General features: G+C 39.5%; 1 protein-coding gene across 1 annotated transcript in view; it reads right to left on the bottom strand.

The window, feature by feature from the left end:
• LOC137645692 (uncharacterized) overlaps positions 1–14,280 on the bottom strand; it is a 154,698-nt gene that overhangs the window by 117,812 nt on the left and 22,606 nt on the right. The window contains exon 2 of the mRNA XM_068378549.1: positions 366–493. Coding sequence (XP_068234650.1) covers positions 366–493 — 128 coding nt within the window. The remainder of the gene's footprint in view (positions 1–365; positions 494–14,280) is intronic.

Genomic DNA, 14,280 nt, shown 5'->3' on the forward strand with positions numbered 1-14,280 from the left:
ATATATATATATATATATATATATATATATATATATATATATATATATATATTTATTTATTTATATACATATATATTCGAATGTATATACAGTATATATATATATATATATATATATATATATATATATATATATATATATATATATATATATATATATATATATATATATATGCATATATATATATATATATATATATATATATATATATATATATATATATATATATATATATGTATATATATATATATATATATATATATATATATATATATATATATATATATATATATAGTATGCTATATAAACATTACATCTCATTAAACATTTAAGGGACATATTTCAAAGCTATATAAGACACTTACGTTATGGAACCAAGTAACGTTGTAAACCTTTGGGTTTGCCTTTAAGTGGCAAGTAAAAACGACAGAACCGCCTTCCCGTACACCATTGACCGCTCCTCCACTGATGGAAATGGTGGACACTGGAACAACTGTGTAAGATAAAACATATTATCGATTTAGATGTCAATGTTTTATTTTTTTTTTTTTTTTTTTTTTTTTTTTTTTTTTTTTTTTTTCATTGTGCCGGTTAGTGTTATTGCATTTCCTGTTCAAATATTGACAGTAATTCAAAAATGTCAAACAGGAAATTATGGAAGATATTTTTTTATATTGGTATGATGTTTATTCTTTACAGTGTTACCAACAAAAATATGAATGTTACCTTACTGAATATGTATTTGAGCTATTCTTGTTTTTTTTTTTTCGTACAATAAACTGTTTCACATTTTCGCAAAAGATTCAGAGGTCAATTAAACTCACGGATTTTCTCCTATTATATTTATTTATCTTTTATTTGTATGGAAACTGCGTAAAAAGTGGTTTACACAGCAATGTTCGAAATAGTATTAGTTAGCTCAGTGGATCCCCTACTTTCACTCTACCAGAAAAGCTTCACAATTAATCCTTTTGGCTTACTTGCTAATTGGAATAATTTCCAACCATTTTCTATTGATTCCAGCAGTATCTATTTCCATAAACTGACACTAAATATTTTCCAAACAGCGTTTGTCCGGATTTATATGATTGCTTTTTTTGCACGGCGATATTTTCAACTCAACGCTTTTCAGATAAAAAGTGAAGAGGTGTGAAGTACTTTTGACTGCGAATGGTATTTTTGATACAACGCAGCGAATTTAAAGTTTTTACAGATGTTGCCACACATAGAAACACAAATTAAGGCAATTGATGTTCAACGAATACTTTATGGTGTTATTATTATTATTATTATTATTATTATTATTATTATTATTATTATTATTATTATTATTATTATTATTATTATCGAATAAAATAAGCTTTTTAGATTTAATAACTTTTACATGATCTGTTTCCCAAGAAAATATATTAGGGGAATAGAATTGAATTATTACAATCAAAATGAAACTAGCTGTATTTGGTGTTTTTTAATTATAAAAGAATATTTGTTTCACAACGACCTTGTTCATATTTTTTTTCTTCAATACATTTACACACAAGTATTAGGGTACAATAAATGTTTTGCATAAGGGTTTAGGATAAGACCCAGCTGCTGGAACCTAGTCTAAATATTAATATTCGAAGCACGGGGAAAACAAAACGAATAGGATTTTTTAATCTGAGTATGCAATGCAGAATGATAACTTTAATATGAAACTAGCTACGTTTATTAAAAAAGAAAAAAAATCGTGTGATCAAGGTAGGGAGAATAAAGTATCTTATACATGATGCCAGAAAACTTTAAATCAACCAATCAATCAATCAACCGGTATCTAATATCTGGTGATAATCAGGCTTGGACTTTTGCTGGGGTTCAACTACATCTGTCATACCTTGGAACATACACTAATTTCCACTATTTATCTCTAGACGATTCAGAATCCAGAAGCCCACTTTTATGAAATGTGCTCGATGCACAGATAGTAGTTGAATACTCATAAACAACTGGCTTGGTTTTAGGGCCAATCATCATCATTTTATGCGTAAACAAAATCAAAATGTAAAGTCATACGGATAATACCGAAGACTTTGTACTCTGGTTGCCTTTTTTTTTTCAGTAATTTAAATCTAATATAACACTTGTGATGGTAGAGTATTATATATGGATGCACATTCAGCTTCTCAGTGGGTGGTGCAAGAGAATAATTTTTAGATCACAGATAAGATATTTTAAATACTACAATTCTGAGTTCAACAATTCAAGGTGAGGGTCAGTTGATGTATACAAAATAAGATATAACAACAAATAAAAAAAAGTAGATTAAAGAGAGTAAATTATTTATTTAAAGAGAGATAACTATATTGTTTGTCAAAAGTAAATATGCAATATACAATACCCCTCAGAATTTGAAACGGAGCTGCATGTAGTTTATGATCCATTATCAAGTAAAAGCTCTGGATAAGGATTATGCGTTGTCCAAGAATGTATTCTCAGATTAGTTAGTGATTTCCTTTATTCCCCATTATATGAGCCAAGTACTATTTTATGCTAAAATTAAGAGTTTCATCATCCTCAGGTTTCCTTATGAGAGGAAATTAATGCAGAAAAAGTATTCTTTACCCAGTAAAGAATAGGCGTGTTTTCAGGGCATGTTAGAGTATGTGCAAATACCATAAAATAGAGTAGCTTAGTGGACATTAATTTTGGTAATATATTTCCTTTTAATTCAAAAACAATGCTAATAATTTATTTAACACTTCCAATGTGTTTAAATTTTGAAATATATCCAGAAATATGGTTATAAACACCAAACAGATTTTCTTTAAATAAACTCTGATATGAAAATAATTCATTTTGAAAAAAGTTGAAATTTTACAACTACATAATTCAAAATTGATAATTTAGTTCTTACTAATACGAGATTACTCAAAGCGCTTGATATAGTCATGAAAAAGGATTTAATTGGTCAATTTGAGACTATTTCATGCTTGGAAGATATTTACTTAAAGCCTGCCATAAGTGCAAAGATTTTAATGACAAACATTTCATTTGATATTTTATTTTTACTTTTGAAGTAAATGACACTAAATATACTTATCGTGTTATTTTATAACGTTTTACATAAAACAATGATTGATTTATGAAACCTACCATATTCCATTAAAAAAAAAAAAAAAACATATGCGCGAAAGTATTATTAAAATGATTCTGTAACTGCCATTTCATTACCTGGCTTTTGGCTCTTTTGCGTAATTGAAGGAGCAAATAGCCTAACCATATAAGCTTGGACGTAGACCGTATTTCTATTGGCTAAAACAACCACGATGTCTCGAAGTGTGGGATCCTATTGTCTGAGGTAATCTCGCGTTAACTCCTCTATTGTTTCTGGAAACAGGAATTTACTAGAATTTTGCTCCTAGTAAAGGTCTCACTGAGGTCATCTATTGGTAGCTTTAAGAACGATGGAGATATTCACTTATTCGAAGAAAAAATATATATATTTTCTTTGAGACAGCACTGAAATATTTCCATAGATATGGAAATTTATCTTTGCGTTTTACATTTATTTATCTTTTCTATTATTATTCATGCTTTGCATGACCCATTTTCGCTATCCCTTATATTCTAATTTCCAATTCACCCTTCATCGCACATTAACACCTCATGGAGGTGCCTTATTATTATTATTATTATTATTATTATTATTATTATTATTATTATTATTATTATTATTATTATTATTATTATTATTAGTTAAGATACAACCCTTGTTGGAAAAGCAAGATTATATTATCATTATTGTTATTATTTTCATTATTACTACTACTACTACTACTACTACTACTACTAGCTAAGATACAATCATGACTGGAAAAGCAAGATGCTATAAACCCACTGGCTCCAAAATGGAAAAATAGCCCTGAGAGGAAAGGAATTTAGGAAATAAACAACCTATATGAAAGGTAATGAATAAGAATATGAAATATCTGAAGATCAGTAAAAAGTGGTTTATGGTTTGTAGTTCATTAAGTATCGTATTCTATGATGAATATTATGCTCAAATCTTGAGTGGAAATTGTACATTAGAACTTATCCATTTTATTCATATCTCATTACCTAATTTCGAGTCACTATCATTGTGTATAACAGAACTTAAATTTCGCTATGCAAATCAATTGTCGTTCCAATTTCAGGCATGTATTGTATTGTATTATAATCTTTTTCACATTTCACCTTAAGGGTTCTTGATTAAACACTATTTTTATTGAATAATGTCTTGCTCAGATTATTCTTAATTTCATTTATTTATAATATTGATTGGATGCACTTTCTCAACATTTAGTTTTGCATATTTTGTTATCTTAGCATTACAAATTATATAAAAATAAATGTTAATAAATGTATAGGATCGATTAAAGTAATAATTAATTCCATATAAAATCAATTTCATAAATTTAATCTAATTTGCAAATGGTTTTAGGAAACAAAATTGATACATCGGGAATACGCCTTGAAAATAATTATATGAACACCGTTGAATGCTTTATAAACTGACTTAGATTTATGCCTCAGAGGAAAGGGTGATATTCTCATGTGTCTAATAATTCTATCCTGAAGATTCTTGAGTTAAACAAACTTTGAATCAAGAATGGTTTTAATCAGCACTGCTGAATTGAACGACTCCATTTATCTCGTCCTACAGCTCTTCTACGAGGACACTCCAAAATCAAATAATTCATCTCTACGTTAAGGTAATGCCATACCCTCTGTACTATGATCCTCCATTCTTTTGGGTTAGAGTTCGCTTGCTTGAGGGGACACTCGGGCACACTATTGTATCCTATTTCTCTTCCTCTTATTTGGTTACAGTTTTTATAGTTTATACTTGAAATATTGATTTCAGTGTTGTTACTGTTCTTTGCCTATTTTACTTTAATTGTTAATCAATTGTCTTTTTTCCTTGTTTACTTTCTTCACTGGGCTATTTTCCTTGTTGGACCCCCTGGGCTAATAGCATCCAGCTTTTCCAACTAGGGTTGTAGCTTAGCAAATAATAATAATAATAATAATAATAATAATAATAATAATAATAATAATAATAATAATAATACAGCGAGGTCCTGAGGTAAGTTCAAGTACACCATATCCCCATTCAGTACTGCTTCCTCTCACGCTATTGTGTTATTGTCTGTACTCTAATTATTGTTCAACAATCTCATTTGGAGTTCACTATCCCGTGCTAGGTGTAGCGCCTGAACAATAATGTGGTATTTGTACTGACAAAGCCAATAACGAACAATCTCATTAACGTGTGATGGCCAACGGACCCCAACACTGCAGTTTTCTGAACCGTTGGCACGGAACTGTTTGTGCTTCAATGCCCAGTTTGGGATCTAGAAATCTTCCCGGAATGATTTCCTATGCATAGATTTTCCACAACATATAACCATTGGAGCGGACATTTGAAAAGATATGTATCTTTTAGGAATATTTTTTAAACAAGAAGCTTTTCGGGTAGCGTGAGAATGTTAAATGGAAATTCCTGACTATAGGTTTGGTAATGTAGTGTTAGAGCAAAGGGAGTGGGAGAGATTAGCATTACCAACAAATTAAAATGGTTTTTTATTCATAATGAAGGAGTAAACGGTAACTCGGATCATACACAAGAGGAAAACGTGCATTAGCTAAGAATATCATTTCATAATACCAGAGAGATCATGTCTACAATATTTTAGGTGTATTCTTCATTTTATTTTATGAATTTTTATTTATTTTATTTTTTTTGTTTTTTTTGGCAGAGTCGAAAGGTCTGCAACCTCTTTTTATCAAATTCACAGAGGGAAGGGGTGTAAACAATGGATTTTCTTAATTGATACAGACAAAATATTTACAAAATTATATTTATTTGTGCATATGTAGTTCATGCACCAATATGTAGCCGTTGATTGAATGCGTGAACACTAGGCTAAACAGCCATGAAGGCGGTTATCAAAAAATCTAATATTCTGCAAACCCTAAAAACTAAATTACACTCTAAAGATTTTCATTTATAGGAAACAAAGCAGTCCTATTCTTAAAGGTTAAAGGTGACTGGTTTCAGTTCCAGTTTCAGCAGATTAGATACTTGCCAGCACACATTGTTGTGCCAAACTACAGCAGTGGCATACCCATTTAAAGGCTTAAACTTACTATCCCGGGGTGGGATCGTTCAGCTGCCGTGCGATTGCTAGGCGAACACGTTACCACTGTAGTAGCCAGAAGGTTGAAATATACTGAAACCGATTGCATATGATGCGAATATATATATATATATATATATATATATATATATATATATATATATATATATATATATATATATATATATATATATATATATATTATATTTTTTTTTAATTCGTGAAAGGACGAGAACTCCAGCGAGAAATCAAACCAAAGTACCTAACCAAATCGTAAATATGTATATTTTTGGGCTCAAGCCATGTTGTCCTGATGGAAGTTCCTTAAAGGCAGCTTCCTAGGGTATATTACAACTACGGCGATATTCCCAGAGAATTTACCTTAAGGTACCCAGAATTCTAACTCCTGGAGCGAGTATCCCTAAAAAAGACCTTAGGGATATCGTAAATATCAGTGGACGTATTCTTGACACGCCTCATAGCAATCTATACCCCGAATAGAGTTAACACTTCGTAGGGGTCAAATGGCAAGAAACGAAAACGATAAGAAAGGGGAGAACCGTTCGTAAGGCCCTCTCTTCAACCGTTTCGTAAGCGTGCCCTGCGCCGATTCTGGCGCCATCTCCATTCCTTTTTGCGTAGCTTTACAACTCGGTGTTTTTTCCTGTGTTTCTACCAAAATCTTGGATTTACTCTCATATTATGCTTTCTCCAACTTCTTCTGCTTCGGATAAGTTGAGTACTATTTCTTTTATGTATAAATGTAGGCTCTTGTTTAAAATTAAAGTAATTAAAAGAGTTATCTTTGATACAAGAGCTGTTGCCTGCTGGAGGCGTCATGGACGCTGTCGCTCGCTAGAATAGGATTTATTTGTTAGCAAGAGCGATGTTCCCAGCCCCCTGCGCTTTAATAATTAGCTGCTTAGCTTATATAGGAATTCTGTTATGATGCGTTAGTAGTGCGCCTGGCGAAAGATTTGCCTAGGCTGACCAACACTAGTCTTCGTAGCCTAGTTGTTGGTCCTTGTACTTCCTGCATGATAATTAGTCTTCCAAGTGTGATTTTATATTTCTTAAAGCGTTAGGCAACGTTATACATATAAGCCCTTTTCGAGTAATTTCCAAGATAGTATTGGAGTGAGTTTCGGTGATTTAGGTAATCGATTCTCTTAGTGCCTAGGCTAGGTTGTCTTAGGTCTTTATAATATTATCTGTTTCCCCGTTTGCTCCCTTCTCTTCGGGGAAGGGGCAAACCCTTTCCCTCTGTTTAAGCCTTAGGCTTAACTCTAGTGGTTTGTTTGAATTAATTTTCAAATATAACTATGCTGGAGTAGTACTGTACCTTCCTGCTCCAACTGAATTGGTTCAGAAGGGGACAGTACAGCAGTGTATTAGTCTGAGTCCGTGTTGGTCTAGCGTGGGGCAGAGTCTCCCTTGCTGCCTGACACGGGCATAGGAGGTTTATCCTCCTTGAATCACCTTGGAAGGTTTCGGTAATTATGATCCCTTCGCTCGGTGACCCCTCAGACTTGTCCTCTTTGCTGTTCCGGGTTCGGGATATGTTCCCTTTCCGGAATAGCAATTCCTTCCTTGCCTTGGTTTTAAGGAGGCAGCCAGTAGTGCCAGCCTCCCTCCCTGGATCTCTCTGGCTGAGATGAGCTTTCTTAGTTTGGAATGATCCTTAACCAAGGCAAGGTTGGACAGGACCCTCTGTCCTTCCCTTCTAATTTTCCGTTTCCTTTGTGTCAGTCGTCTCACATCCATACCTGGCATAGGTTGGGATGGGGAGCTGACGTGGTCCCCTGTCGGCCGGCAGAGTGTGCCGACCGGCAGAGGCCCTATCCTTGGAGTGCTGCCCGGTCCTTCCTTGGTCCCTCAACCGCTGCCGTCTGTAGTTTCAGTAAGCAGTGGTTAGGAAGCTTGACTTAGTGTCTCCCCTTCCTCTCGGCACTCTTTCGGGTGTCGGGCGCGGAGGTACATAGCCTCTTAGCCCGGCACCCATTCTGTTGTCTTCTCTTGTGTTGTCCTTGCCGTCTGCCGGCCTAGTGGCCGGCCGTCGGTAGGGGGGTGTTCGCTAGTTCTCTTGCTGTCGGTTGGCGGTGGTCTTATGCCTTCGCTGGCCGGTCTCCTTGCTCACCTGCCGGCCGCTTTGAGTGGCGGCCGGCAGCCGGGCGCTACCTGGTGTGGATGCCAGCCGTCAGGGTTTACTCACCGCTGCCGGGCCGGCCTGCTATATCACTCGGTTGGCCGGCCACTAAGAGTGATGGCCGGCAGCTGGGTGCCAACCGGGTAGCTATGGACCGGCAACCACTACCGGCCGGTTCAGGCATAGGAACTGGAGTTCTCCCCCGTCTGGGTGATCCTAAGTTGCATACTTGAGACCTACCTTTGGAAAAGGGGGTGGGGGTGCTGACCGGCAAGAGCCGGCCGGCACACCACCCTCATGTACTGTATCAGTTCTTCCCTGTTTAGTGTCTTCTACCAGGGGAGAACATGATATAGTAGGTTACAACACTGTCTTTTCTAACTTACTTGTGTTGCCTGGTGCAATCACTTGGTGTTGCCTTACAGGGATGAAAAGAGAATTCTTTTCATCTTTAGCCAGAATGGTAAAATCTTACCTTAGGTGTGAGCTACACCTAATTTCCCTCGGGAAATATGATCTTTGGTTATTCTAGCAAAGACTAACCATTTGATTTTAATAGCTGGTGGGCTTCCACAGGTGATTGTGGGGGATTCACAAGTATGTGTCTTTTCCTTATTCTTTGTGGTCTTGCACGACCCGTTGCTGTTGGCCTTACAGATAAGAAAGTGAGTTCTTTCTTGTCTACTATCCGGTATTTTAAAATCATTCCTTAGGGGGGGGGCTACACCTTCTTCCTTTGGAAATTTTCCATTGGTTAATCTGGCAAAGATTAACCATACGATTTTATTATTTGGAAGGCTACAACAATTGGGTGTGCGGGAAATATAAGGATGTGTCTTTCCTTTCCTTTCCGTTTTGTTATGCTACTGTGCATATCCAGTGATACGTAGTTCACTTGATACTCATGGAAATTTCTTCTCTTTACAGGAGGACCATCCGTAGTGCGGATGTATTTCTGCAACGTCCGCAGTAGGGCTTCTGCGGACATGGTTCTGAAGGAGGCGTGTGGCATGCGCTGTCTCAACGGATGTTCTCCGGTATTGGGTCCCCCAGGTATGTTTCATATGCACTAACCTATCTATTGAGGCTTTTTCTTTTCGCTTCGCTCAAAATCCGTTTTTGTCTCCCCTACAACGGTGGATTCAAGGGATATAGCTAGGGAGAAGCTTTGTACCTGGGTGAGGGGCTTTCAGAAGATCACCTCTGGACCTTATCCTCCAAATGAGAAGATGATTGCTTTCTTTTCCTAGGGCATCAACTGTTACAGTGATTCCCCAACCTCAAGAGGAGGTCCCCTTAATTCAGATCCCGTGGATGCTGAAGTCGCGGTCGCCTTGCTTAGCATCCAGTTGGACGACAGGATGCCAGACGTGTCCGAACGTCTGGAGGAAGACCTCCTGGCAGAAGGCCAGGATGAAGTTCGAGCTCCGGACAAGGTAGCGGAAGAGGCCGAGAGAGGTCGGCTGCTCCGGTTCAGGTCCTTGAACTTGCTCCCTCAACATCATCTGCTCTCGCAGTAGAGCAGGCCCTCCCTCCATTGTTGGCTTGATCCAACAAAGGCAGAGGGAGAAGAATTGGAAGGCAGCTGCATTGTAACTGCAGGGGCATATCCGGACTGCTATGTCCGGTTGAAGGAGGTACCAGCTTCAAAGGAAGAGACAGAGCCGAAGGAGGTCGTAGTGATAGACCATGCTAGGCTCATGCCTTGCTTTCTTCTTCGATGAAAGAGAGGGGCTTCATGAACTCAAAGGTAGCTGTATTTGAGTTAGAGGCTCCCTTCCTTTGTGTCCTCTCCTGCCACAGCCTTTCCCCTTTTTTCGCTGAAAGGGTTTGCGGCGGTTTTGAAAACAGTCGAGGCTGGCAAGCCTTTCCCCTCCCTGGTGGAGTGTAAACCCTTGTTGCTGGCCTTTAGAAAGGAAGATTTAGTAAGCAAAACAAGGACTGGAAGGACGAACATCTTACCTTCTCAGTCCAGATGTGGGAGGCGGATTTTGCCGGATGCCGGTTCGGCGAGATCCTCTCTAAGCTGTCTGGCTTTCTTTTGCGGAGAGAACTCGAGACAAAAGAAAGACTGGCTGCCTCTTTGTCTCTTCAGTCCACTTTTGAGACGACGACAAGTGATCCCAAGGTCCATGAAACGTTCATGGTTGTGATCAAGACTCATCTGGCCACTGTGACGAAGGATCTCTACAGCTCCGTCAGGGCGAAGAGAACTTGTAGGGAATTCGTGTTCGCCCGGGCTAAGATGAGGCACGAGCCAAGGAAACTAATCTCCTCTAACAGTTGGGACAAAGACTTTTTCCCTAGTGAATCGGTCAAAAAGGTTGATAGGGCCGCCACGGACGATAGAAATCTTCTCCAGGAGTGGGGCCTGTCTACCAAGAGAAATTCTTCCCCGGATGGGGTCCCCAACCTTGGAGGAAGACTAAAAGGATTAGGATACTTTCTCGGCCAGCTAAGTCAAGTAGACAACAGCAGCAACGGCATTTGCTGATGCCCTCAGTGCCCCAGATGGTGGCAAAAACCCCGACCACACTTCAGTGGGTTCCCCAATTCGTGTCGACACAGTCTCCGGCATTCAACCCATCGTTCGAAGGTCAGTCAACTGCCTGTTGAACAAGCCTAGAGGAGCAGCCAGAAGTTCGTCTAGGCGTCCCTCAAGGAGAAGGGGTTTCACGGGTGGTCGCGGTCAGAGAGGCAAGACCTCAGGACAACAGTCCGAGCGAGATGATATTGGTAGAAGGGAGTCTCCAACACTTTTGGGATCGGTGGACCTTCGATCCCTGGGTCCACAGCCTACTCAAGAAGGGACTGGGCTGGAGCTGGTACAGCACTCCATCCCCATACCCTCGGCGTTTTTCCGATACTCCACCCCCGTTTTGGAGGAGTTCATTCATGAACTGTTAGAGGAAAAGTGATCCGAAGGGTAAAGTCCATCTAATTCCAAGGGAGGCTGTTTTGTGTTCCCAAGAAAGACTCGGAAAACTCGGAGTCATTCTGGACTTGTCGCCACTGAACAAGTTCATAGCGAACTACAGGTTTAAGATGCTAACAATACAACACATAAGGACCTTACTGCCCAAGAGGGCATTTACCGCCTCCATAGTTTTGTCAGACGCCTATCGGCACGTTCCAATCTAGTGTCGATTCCCCTCCTACCTAAGGTTAAGGCTACAACGAAGACTATACGTCTTCAAAGCCATGCCTCTCGGGCTTAAAATAGCCCCAAGGATTTTCACGATGCTTGTGAACGTAGTTCTCAGTCAATTACGCCTGAAGGGAATTCAGGTAGTGGCAGCACCCAGGACAGAATGCTTGCAAGCTTCCCTGTATGTGATCCATTTCCTAGATTATCTAGGCTTCCTCCATCTCTAAGTTCCGGTTGGTGTGAATCCACTGGGACCTAATGTCACACCGTTTTCTCCGTCATGGCGAAGAAAAGAAAGGAGATATCTGGTTCTGTCCAGAGACTTCTAGATTCCGTATGGATATCAGATGCGAACTGGAGAGGGTACTGGGGTCTCTCCAGTTTACTTCGGTGACAGACCCGGTGCTAAGAGCACAGCTAAAGGATGCAACTGGAGATTGGAGTAGTTATGCATCAGATGCGCGAAGAGATCTGAGAAGACCAGTTCCGCTTCGTCGAAATACTCTTCTCAGGCCTTGGTCCCAAGCCAGACTCCTTAGGAAGTCGGTTCTTCTTCATCCACCTCCCCCGTCGGTGACGAGTCACTCAGACGCCTCGAAGGAGGGATGGGGAGTTCACTCTCATCAGAAAAAGGCCCAAGGGTCTTGGTCCAGTCTATTCAAGACCTCTCACAGTCATTTTCGAGAGACTATGACAGTCCTTCTTTCCTTAAAGAAAGTCTCCCCGCATCGCTCAATCCACATTAGGTTGGTGCTGGACAGCGGGGGAGTTATGAGATGCTTGAATCGACAAGGATCAAGGTCACCACCTCTCAACCAGGTGATGTTGGCCATCTTCCGATTTGGGGGAAGAAGAAATGGTACCTGTCAGCAGTTCACCTTTAAGGAGTCCGCAATGTGACAGCGGACGCTCTATCCAGGTTCACACCGATAGAGTCGGAATGGTCCCTAGACGCAGGACCATTCTCCTTCATTCTGAGTCAAGTCCCATAACTGTGGCTAGACCTCTTTGCGACGAAAGACAACAAGAAGTTGCCCCTGTATGTGTCCTCGTACGAGGACCCCTTGGCGGAAGCAGTGGACGCGATGTCCCTCGACTGGAACAGATGGTTCAGGATTTATCTGTTCCCTCCTTACAACCTTCTGTTGAGGGTCCTCAACAAACTGAGATCATTTAAGGGAGTAGCGGCAGTTGTGGCCCACAAGTGGCCGAACAGTGTGTGGTTCCCTCTGGCATTGGAACTACGATTGGAGTTTCGACCGCTACCAGATCCAGTTCTGACCAAGTGAGTCCAGAAGTCAATTGTCTGCGCTTCATTACAGAAAACCCGGACCCAGCAGCTCATGTTTTTCTTTCCTTAACAGGTGAGAAAGTGTTTCGGGATTTCGAAAGACAGCATGGACTTCCTAGAGGATTATAAGTGCAAACCTTTTATAAGGCAATATGAGTCATCTTGGAGAGAATGGGTAGCCCTTGTCAGACGAAGATTCCGCAGGAAATCACGACGGACTTCTGCTTATCTTTCTTCATCCATCTCCATGGTTATGGATCGGTAACTAACACGATTTTATCATGTAGGCCTGCTTTGACAAGACCCATTCTATATGTGTTCCATGTCGACCTCGCTAACGAGATCTTTTATAAAGTTCCGAAAGCCTGCGCTAGGCTCAGACCTTTAGCACCTCCAAAGCCCAATTCATGGTCTTTAGAAAAGTTCTTCATTTTGCTTCACTGTTGAACAATAAGGAGTGTGCGTTAAAGGATTTGACCCATAAGTTATCCTCCCTTTTGCACTCGCGTCCGGGGCCAGGGTTAGTGAGATCATACCCCTCTCGAGAGAGGAGGGTCGTGTTCAGTTCCTGGATGGGTGAACTGAATCTATTTCCGGATCCAACGTTTCTCACCAAGAACGAGTTACCCACCATCAGGTGGGGTCCCTGAAGAATCTGCCCTCTGAAAGAAGATGCATCTCTATGTCCAGTAGAATGCCTAAAGGTCTATCTTCGTGGAACTTCAGACTTCAAGGGTGGCCATCTGGCCAGGGGAGAAACGTCAGGCTCAAAATTTATTACTGAAACAACTCAGGGCAAAAATCACATATCTTATTCGCAGAGCGGATCCTGACTGTTCACCCACAGGTCACGATCCGAGGAAAGTTGCTTCATCCTTAAACTTCTTTAGTTGTAGGGATTTTGGACATCTTCGTTCGTACACTGGCTGGAAGTCTTCCAGAGTGTTCTTTCGTCACTATGCGAAGCAAGTGCAGCAACTAAGAGGTTCTGTGGTAGCAGTGGGTTGCGTCGTTAACCCTGCTGTTTAACTCTGCGAGGAACAGTACCTTAAATTGGGACAATTAATTCCATGGGTGAGTATGTAGTCACATGTTGTACTACAAACTATGTGAGGGTACTGGGTGACCCACTTTGACTGTTCCATTTTCAAAGGTGAACCCAGCATAAGTGCAAACATGTGTGCCGAGCGGTTTCTAACGCTAATGTGACTGATTAGTAAAACAGACTTTTGACTTTGATACTTTGGTATCTTAAAAGTGGCTCCAATGTTTTTTTTCTTTCAGACAAACAAGTTTCTGTTTACTATCATACTAATGCTTAAAGTTTTAGCTATCCTCCTCTATATATATATATATATATATATATATATATATATATATATATATATATATATATATATATATATATATATATTATATATATAATATATATATGAGGGTGGTTAACCTGTTTGTTTATTGTCTGTCAATAAACTGGTTCTTGAGAACCTTGCGTCTCCTTCACCTGTGAGCATTCATTCTATGTATATTTACC

Source organism: Palaemon carinicauda, chromosome 8 (genome assembly GCF_036898095.1).
Source record: "Palaemon carinicauda isolate YSFRI2023 chromosome 8, ASM3689809v2, whole genome shotgun sequence".
Classification (NCBI taxonomy): domain Eukaryota; kingdom Metazoa; phylum Arthropoda; class Malacostraca; order Decapoda; family Palaemonidae; genus Palaemon; species Palaemon carinicauda.